Raw genomic sequence first — 13,558 nt, 5'->3', positions numbered from 1 at the left:
ATTCCTCCCGCCAATCTCCCGCTCGCCTCCGCCGCCATGCCACCGAAGAAGTACGTCGCCCCCCGCGCCGCGGCAACTGCGACCGCCTCTGTCGCCCAGCCGAAGCAGAGGAAGCCGAGGGCGCCGCCGTCCAAGCCACCGGGCATGACAAACGCCGAGTGGAGGGCGGAAGTTCAGCGACGGGAGGCTGTCACCGCCGACCGGCGAAACAGGGCGATCGCCAAGAAGGCCCGTGACAACACGGCGCGTGCGGCTGCGGCTTCGGCGGACCAAGCCGAGGCCGAGGCGACTCGCGCGGGGATGATGAATCCACCCGGCAGCCACGCCCAGTACGCGCCCTGGGCCAGCAAGGCGTCGGTTCTCCGTCACCGCAGCCATGGGGATGCACGCCTTCACCGGGCTACGCCGACGGGGACGCGCACGGTGGGTTCAACCCCAACGTCACCTCCCCCATGGACACCCGGCCCAGCGGACGCCCTCGCCCGCCTTCACCGGCGTGCAGTACCCTCCATACAACTACTCGCTGCCCGCCTACGCGTCCTCCCCGACGCCCCCTCTCCGCCATGGCGCGCTGCCCTTCTCGCACCTTAGCGACACCGACGAGACCGAGACCGACATGGACGACATCATCGCGACAGGCTCGGCCGCGGCCGCCGCGTCTCCCGGGTTCGTCACCCCAAACGACACGGTGGATCTGAGCGGCGGCATGGACGGCAAGCTCGGCTACGTCTACGGCGAGGAGGAGCAGGATGAGGAGGAGGAGGAGCCGGCGACTGTTCCGGCGAGGAGGAGCAAGAAGAAGAAGCGGGCGGCCAGGTCCGGCGAACCGCGCATCAAGTGGGCGTCCAAGGAGGAGGAATGCCTCGCCGAAGCATGAAAAGTCGTCTGCCTCGACCCGACCACCAGCACGAACCAGAGCATCGAGACGTACTGGGAGCGGATCAAGGCCGAGTTCGACGAGCGGAAACTCGTCAACCCCTACTTTAAAGGCGTCTACATGCAGCACGGGGCGAAGGTGATGCCGAACCATTGGGGGAGTATCTAGGGGGCGTGCAACAAATGGCATGGGATCGTCGGGGAGGTCGCGGCTCGCCCAGAGAGCGGCGCCAGCATTGAGGATCAGGTATGGCACGCCGGTCTCCCGCCTCTCTTCGTCGTGTGCGCCCACCAACTGTTTGTTCCTCCACGAAGTTGTTGCGCATGTTCACCATGTATCGGCAGGGCAACAACGACGCCGAATTCAAGTACCTCCACGTTTACAAGCGCATTGACAAATGCGATAAGTGGGCGGAAGTCCGGCGCACCCTCGACAAGGCCAAGGAGACCTACAAGCCGGACGCGCCGACTCCAGGCGCGTCAGAAGAGCGGCCGGACGGCAACAAATCTGCCAAGAAGGGGAAACACGCCGACGCGGCCACCGCTCGAGTGCAGGAGTCCATCGAGCACTGCATCGCCGACGCACAGGCCCGGGCCGCCCTTCGTGAAGAGAAGACCGAGGCGCGGTGGTCGGCGTTGATGTCGAGCAGCGCCGTCAAGCTCGACCTACTCCGGACCAACGTTGTCGCGAAGAAGAGAAACACCGACCTGGCTTTCCTGCTGGGCGAGGCGTGTTGGGGAACGTAGTAATTTCAAAAATTTCCTACGCACACGCAAGATCATGGTGATGCATAGCAACGAGAGGGGAGAGTGTTGTCCATGTACCCTCATAGACCGAAAGCGGAAGCGTTATGACAACACGGTTTATGTAGTCGTACGTCTTCATGGCCCAACCGATCAAGCACCGAAACTACGGCACCTCCGAGTTCTAGCACACGTTCAGCTCGATGATGATCCCCAGACTCCGATCCAGCAGAATGTCGGGGAAGAGTTCCGTCAGCACGACGGCGTGGTGACGATCTTGATGTTCTACCGTCGCAGGGCTTCGCCTAAGCACTACTACAATATTATCGGGGATTATGGTGGAGGGGGGCACCGCACACGGCTAAGAGATCAATGATCAATTATTGTGTCTATGGGGTGCCCCCCTGCCCCCGTATATAAAGGAGCAAGGGGGGGAGGTGGCCGGCCTAGGAGGAGGGCGCGCCAAGGGGGGAGTCCTACTCCCACCGGGAGTAGGACTCCTCCTTCCCGTGTTGGAGTAGGAGAGAAGGAAAGAGGGGGAGAGGAACAAGGAAAAGTGGGCTGCACCCCTTGTCCAATTCGGACCAGAGGGGGGCGCACGCCTCCTTCCTTTTGGCCTCTCTCCTCTATTCCCGTATGGCCCAATAAGGCCCATATACTCCCTGTCGAATTCCCGTAACTCTCCGGTACTCTGAAAAATACCCGAATCACTTGGAACCTTTCCGATGTCCGAATATAGTCGTCCAATATATCGATCTTTACGTCTCGACCATTTCGAGACTCCTTGTCATGTCCCCGATCTCATCCGGGACTCCGAACTCCTTCGGTACATCAAAACTCATAAACTCATAATATAACTGTCATCGAAACCTTGAGCGTGCGGACCCTATGGGTTCGAGAACAATGTATACATGACCGAGACACGTCTCCGGTCAATAACCAATAGCGGAACCTGGATGCTCATATTGGCTCCCACATATTCTACGAAGATCTTTATCGGTCAGACCGCATAACAACATACGTTGTTCCCTTTGTCATCGGTATGTTACTTGCCCGAGATTCGATCATCGGTATCTCAATACCTAGTTCAATCTCGTTACCGGCAAGTCTCTTTACTCGTTCCGTAATACATCATCCCGCAACTAACTCATTAGTTGCAATGCTTGCAAGGCTTAAGTGATGTGCATTACCGAGAGGGCCAGAGATACCTCTCCGACAATCGGAGTGACAAATCCTAATCTCAAAATACGCCAACCCAACAAGTACCTTCGAGGACACCTGTAGAGCACCTTTATAATCATCCAGTTACGTTGTGACGTTTGGTAGCACATAAAGTGTTCCTCCGGTAAACGGGAGTTGCATAATCTCATAGTCATAGGAACATGTATAAGTCATGAAGAAAGCAATAGCAACAAACTAAACGATCAAGTGCTATGCTAACGAAATGGGTCAAGTCAATCACATCATTCTCCTAATGATGTGATCCCGTTAATCAAATGACAACTCATGTCTATGGTTAGGAAACACAACCATCTTTGATCAACGAGCTAGTCAAGTAGAGGCATACTAGTGACACTCTGTTTGTCTATGTATTCACACATGTATTATGTTTTCGGTTAATACAATTCTAGCATGAATAATAAACATTTATCATGATATAAGGAAATAAATAATAACTTTATTATTGTCTCTAGGGCATATTTCCTTCAGGGCGGACATGCTCCAGAGTAACGACGAGGCGGTCAAGGCGTGGTACTTGGCGGAGCGTCGCATCATCCTGAACCAGCTTCCATTGACGACGACGCCCACGCCGACACCCACGTCGCCGCCGCCGCCAAGCCCGACTAATGATGCCGCCGAGACTACCCGCAGCACAGAAGCCATGCCGACGCCGCCCAGCGCAGAGACCCTGCCAAGCCCGCGCACGCCGACTCCGCCGACGCCGGAGGCCGACCTCGCCGTCTGATGCGGACGTGTGTCCTTTCTGCTTTTTGTACGTCGAACTTGTGGCCGCTTGATCGCCGGATTTATGGCGTCTATTTTGTGAGCGGGAATGAGACTATGTTTGAATTTACCGCGGCTGGGGGCGGCGTCTCGGAGCGTGGCTGGGAGCTAGATCGCCCCCAAGAGCCAATCTAGCGTTGATTCGCCCCCAGACCGCTCTTTTTTGGCACCTTGGGAGGCTGAACGGCTAGAGATGCTCTAAGACTCGAAGCTCCAGCCTTTAGTGAGTTCGTCTGATGATGTTTTTGTAGCTGTAATTTTTCCAAAGCAAAACGACTTAAGAGACAATGTATGGTACATGCATTGACTCTAAATGTCGTCGTAGAATTTAAGAACTAATACCTTACTCTTTCTCTGCACATGCCCGGAAAATAGGGATAAAGCTAGATGTGTGACATTAATCAAGTTTTTATTTATATCTTATATTATTACTTTCATCGTAAAAAAATATAAGAACATTTAAATCATTACTAGTGATCTAAACGCTCTTACCTTTTTTTACGGAGGAGTAGTACTCACTCCGCTTTTATTTAGTCGACATATTAGATTCTACTGAAGTCAAACTTTATAAAATTCAACTAAGTTTATAAACAATATAGTACAAACATTTACAATAACAAACTTGTAAAAAAATGTTTTCTTCTACAAACTTTTTGTTGCAACTAATTTTTCTACAAACTTGATTAAAATGTACAAAGTTTGACTCTAGACAAAGCTAGTCCGCGCAGTAAATAAAAATGAAGGGAATACCTTATATACATCCCACCCAAGGAGAAAAACATTTTATATTTATCAAGTTTATTCATGTGCCGACGTCGGAGGTGTGGTTCCTTCGCACGTGTGAAATGCATGTCCTATGCTGCTCGGCTAGAGTTTAGAAATTCGCACCGAGCTTTCTTCCACGAAGCTGGACCAGGTCCAGTCATCCTCTCCCGGACAACAACCGCTCCGGCGAGCTCCCCACCAAACGCCACTGCCTCCCTCCGCTATCTATAAGTACCACCCCGCGAGCTCCTTCCACTCCTCAGGACAACTCGGTCGATCTCGCAACCAGTGCCCCCACTGTTCCACTGATCCCACAGCTCCACCAACCAATCCAGCCGTAAACGATCCAGTACAGACAGACGCGGCGAGAAATGGGCTCGTTGCCGGAGCAGCAGCAGCAGCAGGTCGTCTTCCGGTCGACGCTGCCGGACATCGTCATCCCGGACCACCTCCCGCTCCACGACTACGTCTTCGAGCGCCTGGCGGAGCGCCGCGACCGCGCGTGCCTCATCGACGGCGCCACGGGCGAGACGCTCACGGTCGGCGACGTGCACCGCCTCTCCCGGCGCGTGGCGGCGGGGCTGTATTCCCTCGGCGTCCGCCATGGCAGCACCGTGATGCTGCTCCTCCCCAACTGCGTCGAGTTCGCGCTGGCCTTCCTCGCCGCGTCCCGCCTCGGCGCCGCCACCACCACGGCGAACCCGCTCCACACCCCGCCCGAGATCGCCAAGCAGGCCGCGGCGTCGCGCGCCACCCTCGTGGTCACCGAGCCGGCGTTCGTCGCCAAGGTGCGGGGCCTCGCGGGAGTGGTCATCGTCGCCACGGGCGACGGCGCCGAGGGCTGCGCCTCGTTCTCCGATCTCGCGGCCGCCGACGACTCGGCTCTGCACGAGGCGCCCATCGACGTGGCCAGCGACGTGGTGGCGCTGCCCTACTCGTCGGGCACCACGGGGCTCCCCAAGGGCGTCATGCTGTCGCACCGCGGGCTGGTCACCAGCGTGGCGCAGCTCGTCGACGGCGACAACCCCAACCTCCACCTCCGGGAGGACGACGTGGTGCTCTGCGTGCTCCCCATGTTCCACGTCTACTCGCTGCACTCCATCCTGCTCTGCGGGCTGCGCGCCGGCGCCGCCCTCGTCGTCATGAAGCGCTTCGACACGGTCAAGATGATGCAGCTGGTGGAGCGCCACGGCATCACCATCGCGCCGCTCGTGCCGCCCATCGTCGTCGAGATGGCCAAGGGCGACGCCATGGACCGCCACGACCTCTCCTCCGTGCGCATGGTCATCTCCGGTGCCGCGCCCATGGGCAAGGAGCTGCAGGACATCATCCACGCCAAGCTCCCCAATGCCGTGCTCGGACAGGTACACATACCTAACCTTTCCTTCCTCGTGCTTTGACCATGACTAGTCTAGACGACGACCATGCCAGTTAAACTTATCTGTTTGTCATTTCGTTTGAGCAGGGCTATGGGATGACGGAGGCAGGTCCGGTGCTGTCGATGTGCATGGCGTTCGCCAAGGAGCCGTCGCCGGTGAAGTCCGGCGCCTGCGGCACGGTGGTGAGGAACGCGGAGCTCAAGATCGTCGACCCGGAGACCGGGGTGTGCCTCGGGCGCAACCAGCCCGGGGAGATCTGCATCAGGGGGAGGCAGATCATGAAAGGGTACCTCGATAACCCGGAGGCGACGGCGGAGACCGTGGACAAGGAAGGGTGGCTGCACACCGGCGACGTCGGGTTCGTGGACGCCGACGACGAGATCTTCATCGTGGACCGGCTCAAGGAGCTCATCAAGTACAAGGGGTTCCAGGTGGCGCCCGCGGAGCTCGAGGCCATGCTCATCGCCCACCCCGGCATCGCCGACGCCGCCGTCGTCCCGTAAGCACCAACTTCTTACTCCGGCACGAACTTGAATTCATATTAATGCATGGGTCCTCATTGAGCTGTAAGAGTTATGGATTCTTAACAACGGCCGGCTACCTTGATCAGGATGAAGGATGACGCCAGCGGCGAGGTCCCTGTGGCGTTCGTGGTGCCGTCGTCGGACGGCGCCGACATGACCGAGGACGAGATCAAGCAGTACGTGGCGAAGCAGGTGGTGTTCTACAAGAGGCTGCAGAAGGTCTTCTTCGTGAGCACCATCCCCAAGGCGCCGTCGGGCAAGATTCTGAGGAAGGACCTCCGAGCAAAGCTGGCCGTCGGATCGTGCTGATGATGCTTGATATATTTGTACACGAAATATATAATCGGTTCGGTTTTTGTTCTCGTCATCATGCTATTTTTTTAATGAAATCATGCTAATTTAAAGGGAGAAGTATATTTTTCGTCTCTTAACTTTTTCAAAAGTATAGAAATGGTCCCTCAACTAAAAAACCAGCAAAATTTGGTCCCTTAACTATTCAAACCGGATAAGTTTAGTCCCTCATACCGCTTTGACTGTTTTTTTTCTGACGTGGAGTGGTTTTGACTAAAACTAGATACATCCTATAGGCTGGGCCGTGACATCAGCGTGTACAAATGTGCAGGGTCCCACATGTCAGCCCCAGGAAGAAAGAATAATAGCTTAAAATAAAATGTATGCCACATGTTTCGAACTTAATACCGGAAGTAGGCCAGATCAGTAGGTAACCACCATACCACGGATACTATGTAGTATTACACAGACAAGTATAAAATCTTTTGTAGTTTTGCATATATTAAGCATGTTCGCTGTACAATGATATTAACTCATTTAAAAGTGATTTATTTTTTTCAGTTTCAATCCTCTGCATATATGTTTTTTTTCTGTACTCATGTGCACAATGAAGTAGCTATATTTTCTGCGTGTCTTTTATTTTTTTACACCACATACTGTTCAAATTTCGACCACTAACAAGCTGGTCCCACAGTTCCAAACAACAACCAGTCCACGTCAGCAAAAAATCAACCAAAGTGGTATGAGGGACTAAACTTATCCGGTTTTAAAAATTGAGGGACTACAGTTTGCTGGTTTTGGAGTTGAGGGATCATTTCTATACTTTCGAAAAAATTGAGGGACAAAAAATATACTTATCCCTAATTTAAAATACCACGAAGAGAGTGTGAGCAAGGATCGATCAGTCGCCAATGTGCATGGCATACTGTGTTTCTGGGGTTCTGGATATACTCCAGATATTGTATTCGCACTTTTGTGAAAAATATCAATGAACTGGAAGAAACAGTATAATTTTTTTTTTGGAAGTACCATTGCAGCGTCGTGGCAAGTTTGGTAAAAATATTTTGCATTGTTGAAGAAATCGTTAACTGGTAGCTGCTCGGTTGGCTGGCGAATAGGGGATTAATAGGCTAATCGGCAAATTAATCAGCAATTTAATCAATTAATTGGACGATAAAGTTTATCTGCTACTCGGTAACCCTACAAGTAGGGATGAATCGGCAAGTTAACGGGTTAATCATCGGATGAATTCTTGAACAGGGATATTTTGTTCCAAGATGTTGTTCATCCGTATATGGTGGCATCGGGTTCAACGTTGCGGCAATTTGAAAAAATCCCTAGTTTCCCGCCAAAAAAATCCCTAGTTAAAATTGTACCATCTGCGGTATTTTCTTTTTTTTGCCGATTCAGACTTTTTGTCATTGGAAACAGAAGAAACATGCTAGTTCTATCTCTGAAGAACAGGGCGAACAGATCGCAGCTGGAAGAAAAATACATGTGGTCTATGTTAAGGATAACACAGTACATCTGAATAATGTAGCTGGTTGACCAGGGCTGTCTACATGGTTTTGCAGAAGATGGGAACCACAAAGGAAATATCAGAAATCTTAACATCATCACATCTTCAGCAGTTTCTGATGAATGAAAACCAAATCTTCTAGGCATCTAGCAACAGCTCATCATCAGCTCTTGTAGGCATTCAGGAACCTTTGAGCAGCATCCAGATCCAGTTCTTTGTAAACCTGGCCAAACAGAACAATCCCATAAGACCGCCAGGAAGAAAGATGGTAGAGACGTTATCACGAAGTAGGTTCCGGGAAAAGAGAAGTCAATACAAGTTTCTCGTGAGCTTCTTCGAATGTCTTGCAGAATAGTTCTGCCTTTGTTGCTCCAACCTGAGACAGCGAATAATAACATTATTTAGTAACCAATCAGAAAGTAAGCACTAGAGTAACCGAATCAGCCAATTACACCCCCTTGTCCGAATATTTATTCCATCCAGATCTGCGGGAAAACGGTAACTGTATTTTATATATTCTAGATAGCTGCTGTAGGGCTATTACTCAATTGAAAAGGTAAACTAAAATATATCCAACAAAGGCCAAGCATGCTAACCAAGCTCACAAGCATTTTGCCAGATTATCATCTACCATCCCAGCCAGAGAGTGACATGTTTATGATATCTTTGTTTGCATCCGTAAGTATATACTTCATGTATACGAACAATCTGTTAATAAATATAAATGACACAAAATGCCACGTAATGCTTTTAAAATATTTCAACTTTCTGCTGAGTTGCTAGCTTCCTGATATAAAAGCAAAAGAAAGGTTACCTTTTTCTCAGCAGCCATCTTCAATTTCCGCAGGAATAGAGCTGTCGAACATGCCACAGAATTCATCATTAATATACTGGTGTGTTATGGCATGTTAGCAGAGATAACTGAGTCTATTTTCGGCTATTTCTTGTTGGTTGAGAAGCACACCCTCTGTTATTCCTTGTTTGGTTTGAGCCCAGGGTTGCCCCACCAAACATTTGGCAAGCCAAAATTTTGGTCAAGCACACTCTCTGCTATTCCTTGCCCTGGCTTCCCTAAATCTCGGTTAACCTCTATGACCACGTGTCGAAGTGTGCATAAGCTTGAAAACTAGGGAAAAACCAACTAATTTGATATGGTATAAAGGACTGCGTATTCGTAACATAGTTTGGCTGGCAGTTTAGGAAAATACAGGTTTGTGCATGCAACCTTAATTAAACATAGTTTTTCTAGAAGTAAATAAACTTAGTTTTGATTTTATCGGAAATGAAATTGAATCTTACATTCTTAAGAAGTTGATCCCCACTACAACCAATTTTCTCAACATGCAGCCCCTCCACATCATTATCTAGCCACGTCAGCAATTCTCGTCGTGTATACATGCATTTTGTACACAGACCTCCACGTCACCTGTTAAAACTGAGCCGTTTGATTGTATTATCAATCAAATCCCCGCGTCCAATTCCTAAGACAGTTGCTCGATTCTAATTAGTTTGTTCCCCCTTCTGCCTCTTCGGTTTCCTTTTTAGTCTGTGGCAATTAGTAACCAATCGGCATTATGTCCTCGTGGCTCCAGCTCCACACAGGATCACAAACGACATCCCCATCTTCTAGGTGCAGAACTCCCATCCTCTTCTCCTATTAACTTTTGGGATTCAATCTGATGTTTACAACAGAAGCATGCGACCAGGTAGGCATTGGAGCATAGCTCATCTTTCTCTCTAATCCGGTTATGCTCGTCTCATGAAGTCAGAAACTCTGTACAGTTTTCGTTTGCAAAATTTGTTATTATTAATTTTATTTTGGCGGGTGTTCTTTCCTTTTGCTTAGTGTTTTATGGAAATCTTATGTCAGTGTTGATTAACAGATTCTGCATTGCCAACGAAGTTTCATCTCAAGTGCAGCCTGTGAAGACAACTGAGAGGGATGCATGCAGCGAAACACAATGAACTACACATTTACTATCGTTTTTGCATGTGTGTGCGCGCGCACTAATTTACCTAAGGTGGTCTGCCATGCTTACACAGGCAATTTGTTTATACCTTCCAATTTCTGAATCTAGGTTTAACATCAGAGTTCATTCTGTTTTCTGACACAAAATCTTGATCCATGTTGTGAGACATTTGCAATATTTATTTTCAGGAATGATGCACAATATAGCTTAGCTTTACACCTCAGAACTGTTTATAAAATTCTTTAAATAGTTTGCAATTTATCTCATACATTCAGGATTTCTCATGGTTGAATACACCGTTGCCATGCCTTGGAGTGCACCGTTTCACTTTGCTTTATGTATCAGCCAAATTTTTATAAAATTTATCAGAAAATCCCGCAGCAACGTGCGGGGTGTTCTAGTTCTTAATGTTTGAAAGCCTTAATGAACATTATGTTGCTCGAGAACACAATTCATAACAAATCAGATGAGTTCACTATTAAGTGTAGAAGTTGATAGGACCGAGATGTTCCTCAGTTAGCTGGTTTCTGCAGGCAGCAGTCAGCCCACCCAGCTTTGAATCCCACATGTGCCATATGGGGCGAAAATGTGGTCAAAAGTGCAAACAGCCCTATGTGAGAAGTCTTGTTCTAAAAGATTTAAAGATAGAAGAAAATAAGAAATTGATATAAGATTAAGAGTTATTAACCCTAAGAAGGAACAAAATTCCATGACGTAGACTAGTGAGAGGAAGAATTGAGACTAAAGACGAAAGCCAACAGCAACAGGGCACAGGCTTAAGACCTAGGACCAATTAGAGATTAGGGATGTGTGGTCACGAACAAATTCCCAAGGGTTCGGGGATGCATGTTATAGATCTAAGGCTAATTAGGGATAGGGGTGTGGGGTAATGAATAACTGTCCATGTGATTCACATGAACAAAGTGAAAGGCCGCTACAATGATAATGGCAGATGATGTGGTTCCGGAATAGTTATGAGATGTAACTCTGGTAAAAATTTATCAGAGAAACATAAAAATGCTGATCCATATACCTTCTGCAGCATTCTTTTTGGTTCCTTTTATCTCCTGCAAGAAATAGCCCCGTCGGAATTATTTTCAAGTATAATCAGGCAGCACACAGCTGATCACATCAACCATACCTGAGCTCGTGTTTGCTGTGTGGTGCCTTCGCTTGATGATTCCACTTCATCCTTCTACATTTTGGCAAGAAAAGTTGGCATCAGTTCATAACCACAAGGTCTTGTAACAACATAACAAGCACTTACCATGTTTCCTTCGGTTACTTCTGCAATGAAGCATTGACCATGAATGTTTAGGATTACATGTCAAGTTACTTACTACTGCAATCCTTGTTACCGTTCGACCCACGTCTCTATTTATATACACTTTCTATTTATATACGTGAGCGCATTTAACCGTCTCTTAACCACAGGGCTATAACTCGACTAACATCAAATATCCATGGCAAACACACTATTTGAAAGAGACGCGGCACCTTGACGATGCTGTACTAACATTCTTAACTAATATTAGCCAGATGCTAATATTAGCATGTTTACTTAAATGACACAGGAGAGGAGACATAATCACATGGATCACATGCTTTGAGGGGCTAGAAGTAGGAGTAACTGATGGAATCTGGGAAATTCAGAAATACAGACAATAGACCAGACAAAGAGTTGCCATTTATGTCTTGCTAGGACACAAATACATACACACTTTTATCGCGCTCACAAACGCTCTCATTGTTAACAAGGCCTTTATATTCTTATTTCAATTGAAGACTTTTAACGGGATTTTTCCTTCTTTTATTTGCTTTATTACTACAGAAATATCGATCTGATAATTACTTGTGGATCTGATGTTCGCCTTGTCGATGGAAGATTTACATCTCGTGAACTCCATGGGTTGCTACAAGACCAACACTTCCAAGATCAGCGTAGTGATACCATAGGCTTCGCGTGATCTAACGGGTCGCCAGAACCAACCCTAAGGTTACCCAAATCCAGAGCCATATTCCAAGCGCACAAACCTAGGATAAGTCCAATCAACAGCCACCCGCACCAAAATCCCCTACCCCGGCAAAATCGCGGTTTCTCTAGCCTCCGATTCAAGACCCGCAAGGGCGAGGGCCACCACTACCGCGCCGCAAACACACGAAAAATTCCCCATGCTCAGGAAACAGGAGAGAATTAGAGGAGCGGGGATGAGATGGATTACGCAGTAGTCGCGGGATCGGACGACGGGGAAGAGGTCGAGCATGCGCCGGAACTCCTGCTCGTCCATGGCGGCGAGCACGCTGCCGCCGCTCGCCGGCGTTGGGCCCCGCCTTCGCCTAGCCGCTCCGACGCCGGTGCGTTTCGGTCGGTCTCGAGCTCAGAGGAGACGACGAGTCCACCCGAGACGACTGCGCCGCGCTTGTGCTCTTAATCAAGGGCCCAAGACAGTTTCGGCCTTTTTTTTGAGCCGCATGCAGGGTTTGTGCAGATTAGGGCCTCTCTCGGCCCAAAGCAAATAACAGAAAAAATATTGCGTGACAGCGTACAAGAGAAATGACAACTTTTCTTTTAACATGCGAACCAACCTGTGGTTGTATGGTTAGAGAGACTGTGATATCCCCAGCCCATCAGGGTTCAATCCTGGTGCTCGAACCTCCAGACCTAAGTTCGGACTTCTCACACCATACTAAAGCCTGAACCGTTTTCTAGGGTTTAGTGGCAGGACAGGCGACGGCGGCGGCGATCGCGATCTCCCACGCGCGCGCACCCATCCTGGACGATCTCCACGTTATACCCAAGCCCTGATCGGCGCTTCCCCTACGGCTGCTCTCGGGGTGATCAAGGGGGGGGGGGTCCTGGTACCCCTACCCACCTTTGGAACACGAAGGGAGAGGTGGCATCTAGGGTTTTATGGGGCGGCGACATGGCGTCAGAGGAATCGAGGAAGTCGAGGGAGAAGGTGGAGCATATGATGGAGAAGATGAAGCTGACAGACAAGGAAAACAAGAAGTTGGTCGTAGATGATCAAGAGGTGGAAGGAGAGGCACCTCCAGTGGCGCTGGTGGGCCGGGTATTGCACCGTAAGTTCATCCATGTAAACTCTATCGCATATGCCCTCCGACCGGCCTGGGGTAACCCGAGGGGATTGAGCTTTAACCCGGTAGGGGAGAACACCTTTGTTGCAAACCTGGAGAATCAACGGGATCGAGATCGCATCTATGGAGGCGGGCCGTGGATGGTGGGGAAACACGCAGTAATCTTGGAACTATTTGATTTTAGGGCCCGGCCATCTGATTGGAAGTCCATCTGATTGGAAGTTTGAGAAGCTGCAGATTTGGGCGAGGGTAATCAATCTGCCCTTTAATCTCCGATACCCGCCATGGCCTAAGCGCATAGCAGGGATGTTGGAAGAAGTAATCAAGTTGGATGTGGACTCAAAGGGTTTTGCCTTTGGTGAGTGCCTTAGAGCACGAATATGGATAAGG

General features: G+C 49.5%; 3 protein-coding genes across 3 annotated transcripts; 2 read left to right on the top strand and 1 right to left on the bottom strand.

The window, feature by feature from the left end:
- The first annotated feature begins 1,200 nt into the window (after positions 1-1,200).
- On the top strand, positions 1,201-3,983 carry LOC147984090 (uncharacterized). The gene is made up of 2 exons (XM_087543370.1): positions 1,201-1,607; positions 3,331-3,983. Exons 1-2 carry the CDS (start codon positions 1,201-1,203, stop codon positions 3,584-3,586), a joined length of 663 nt encoding a protein of 220 aa, XP_087399496.1. The 3' UTR covers positions 3,587-3,983.
- A 651-nt stretch (positions 3,984-4,634) lies between these two features.
- Positions 4,635-6,706, top strand: LOC125536026 (4-coumarate--CoA ligase 5). Its single transcript, XM_048699102.2, has 3 exons — positions 4,635-5,753; positions 5,855-6,267; positions 6,379-6,706. The coding sequence occupies exons 1-3, from the start codon at positions 4,761-4,763 to the stop codon at positions 6,599-6,601; spliced, it is 1,629 nt and encodes a 542-aa protein (XP_048555059.1). The 5' UTR covers positions 4,635-4,760; the 3' UTR covers positions 6,602-6,706.
- Positions 6,707-8,064: 1,358 nt separating this feature from the next.
- On the bottom strand, positions 8,065-12,525 carry LOC125536027 (octanoyltransferase). The gene is made up of 6 exons (XM_048699103.2): positions 12,295-12,525; positions 11,214-11,267; positions 11,106-11,139; positions 8,917-8,957; positions 8,419-8,478; positions 8,065-8,325 (listed from the first exon to the last, which is right to left on the bottom strand). The coding sequence occupies exons 1-6, from the start codon at positions 12,358-12,360 to the stop codon at positions 8,266-8,268; spliced, it is 315 nt and encodes a 104-aa protein (XP_048555060.1). The 5' UTR covers positions 12,361-12,525; the 3' UTR covers positions 8,065-8,265.
- Between the last annotated feature and the right edge of the window lie 1,033 nt (positions 12,526-13,558).

This window comes from Triticum urartu, chromosome 2A, assembly GCF_056163025.1.
Source record: "Triticum urartu cultivar PI428250 chromosome 2A, HENAU_Tu73, whole genome shotgun sequence".
In the NCBI taxonomy this organism is placed as follows: Eukaryota; Viridiplantae; Streptophyta; class Magnoliopsida; order Poales; family Poaceae; genus Triticum; species Triticum urartu.
The sequence above is the reverse complement of the archived record's forward strand: the minus strand, read 5'-3'. Positions and strand labels throughout refer to the sequence as shown.

What these genes read in the sequence shown, in the direction of transcription:
- LOC147984090 (XM_087543370.1), top strand. Translation starts at nt 1,201, where the DNA reads ATGTTCACCATGTATCGGCAGGGCAACAACGACGCCGAATTCAAGTAC. An exon ending in GCTTTCCTGCTGGGCGAGGC is followed by an intron (nt 1,608 to 3,330) that starts GTGTTGGGGAAC and finishes TATTTCCTTCAG; the next exon opens with GGCGGACATGCTCCAGAGTA.
- LOC125536026 (XM_048699102.2), top strand. Translation starts at nt 4,761, where the DNA reads ATGGGCTCGTTGCCGGAGCAGCAGCAGCAGCAGGTCGTCTTCCGGTCG. An exon ending in CCAATGCCGTGCTCGGACAG is followed by an intron (nt 5,754 to 5,854) that starts GTACACATACCT and finishes TCGTTTGAGCAG; the next exon opens with GGCTATGGGATGACGGAGGC. An exon ending in GCCGACGCCGCCGTCGTCCC is followed by an intron (nt 6,268 to 6,378) that starts GTAAGCACCAAC and finishes TACCTTGATCAG; the next exon opens with GATGAAGGATGACGCCAGCG.
- LOC125536027 (XM_048699103.2), bottom strand. Translation starts at nt 12,360, where the DNA reads ATGGACGAGCAGGAGTTCCGGCGCATGCTCGACCTCTTCCCCGTCGTC. An exon ending in CAAAAAGAATGCTGCAGAAG is followed by an intron (nt 8,958 to 11,105) that starts GTATATGGATCA and finishes CATGTTCGACAG; the next exon opens with CTCTATTCCTGCGGAAATTG. An exon ending in AGATGGCTGCTGAGAAAAAG is followed by an intron (nt 8,479 to 8,916) that starts GTAACCTTTCTT and finishes TCGCTGTCTCAG; the next exon opens with GTTGGAGCAACAAAGGCAGA.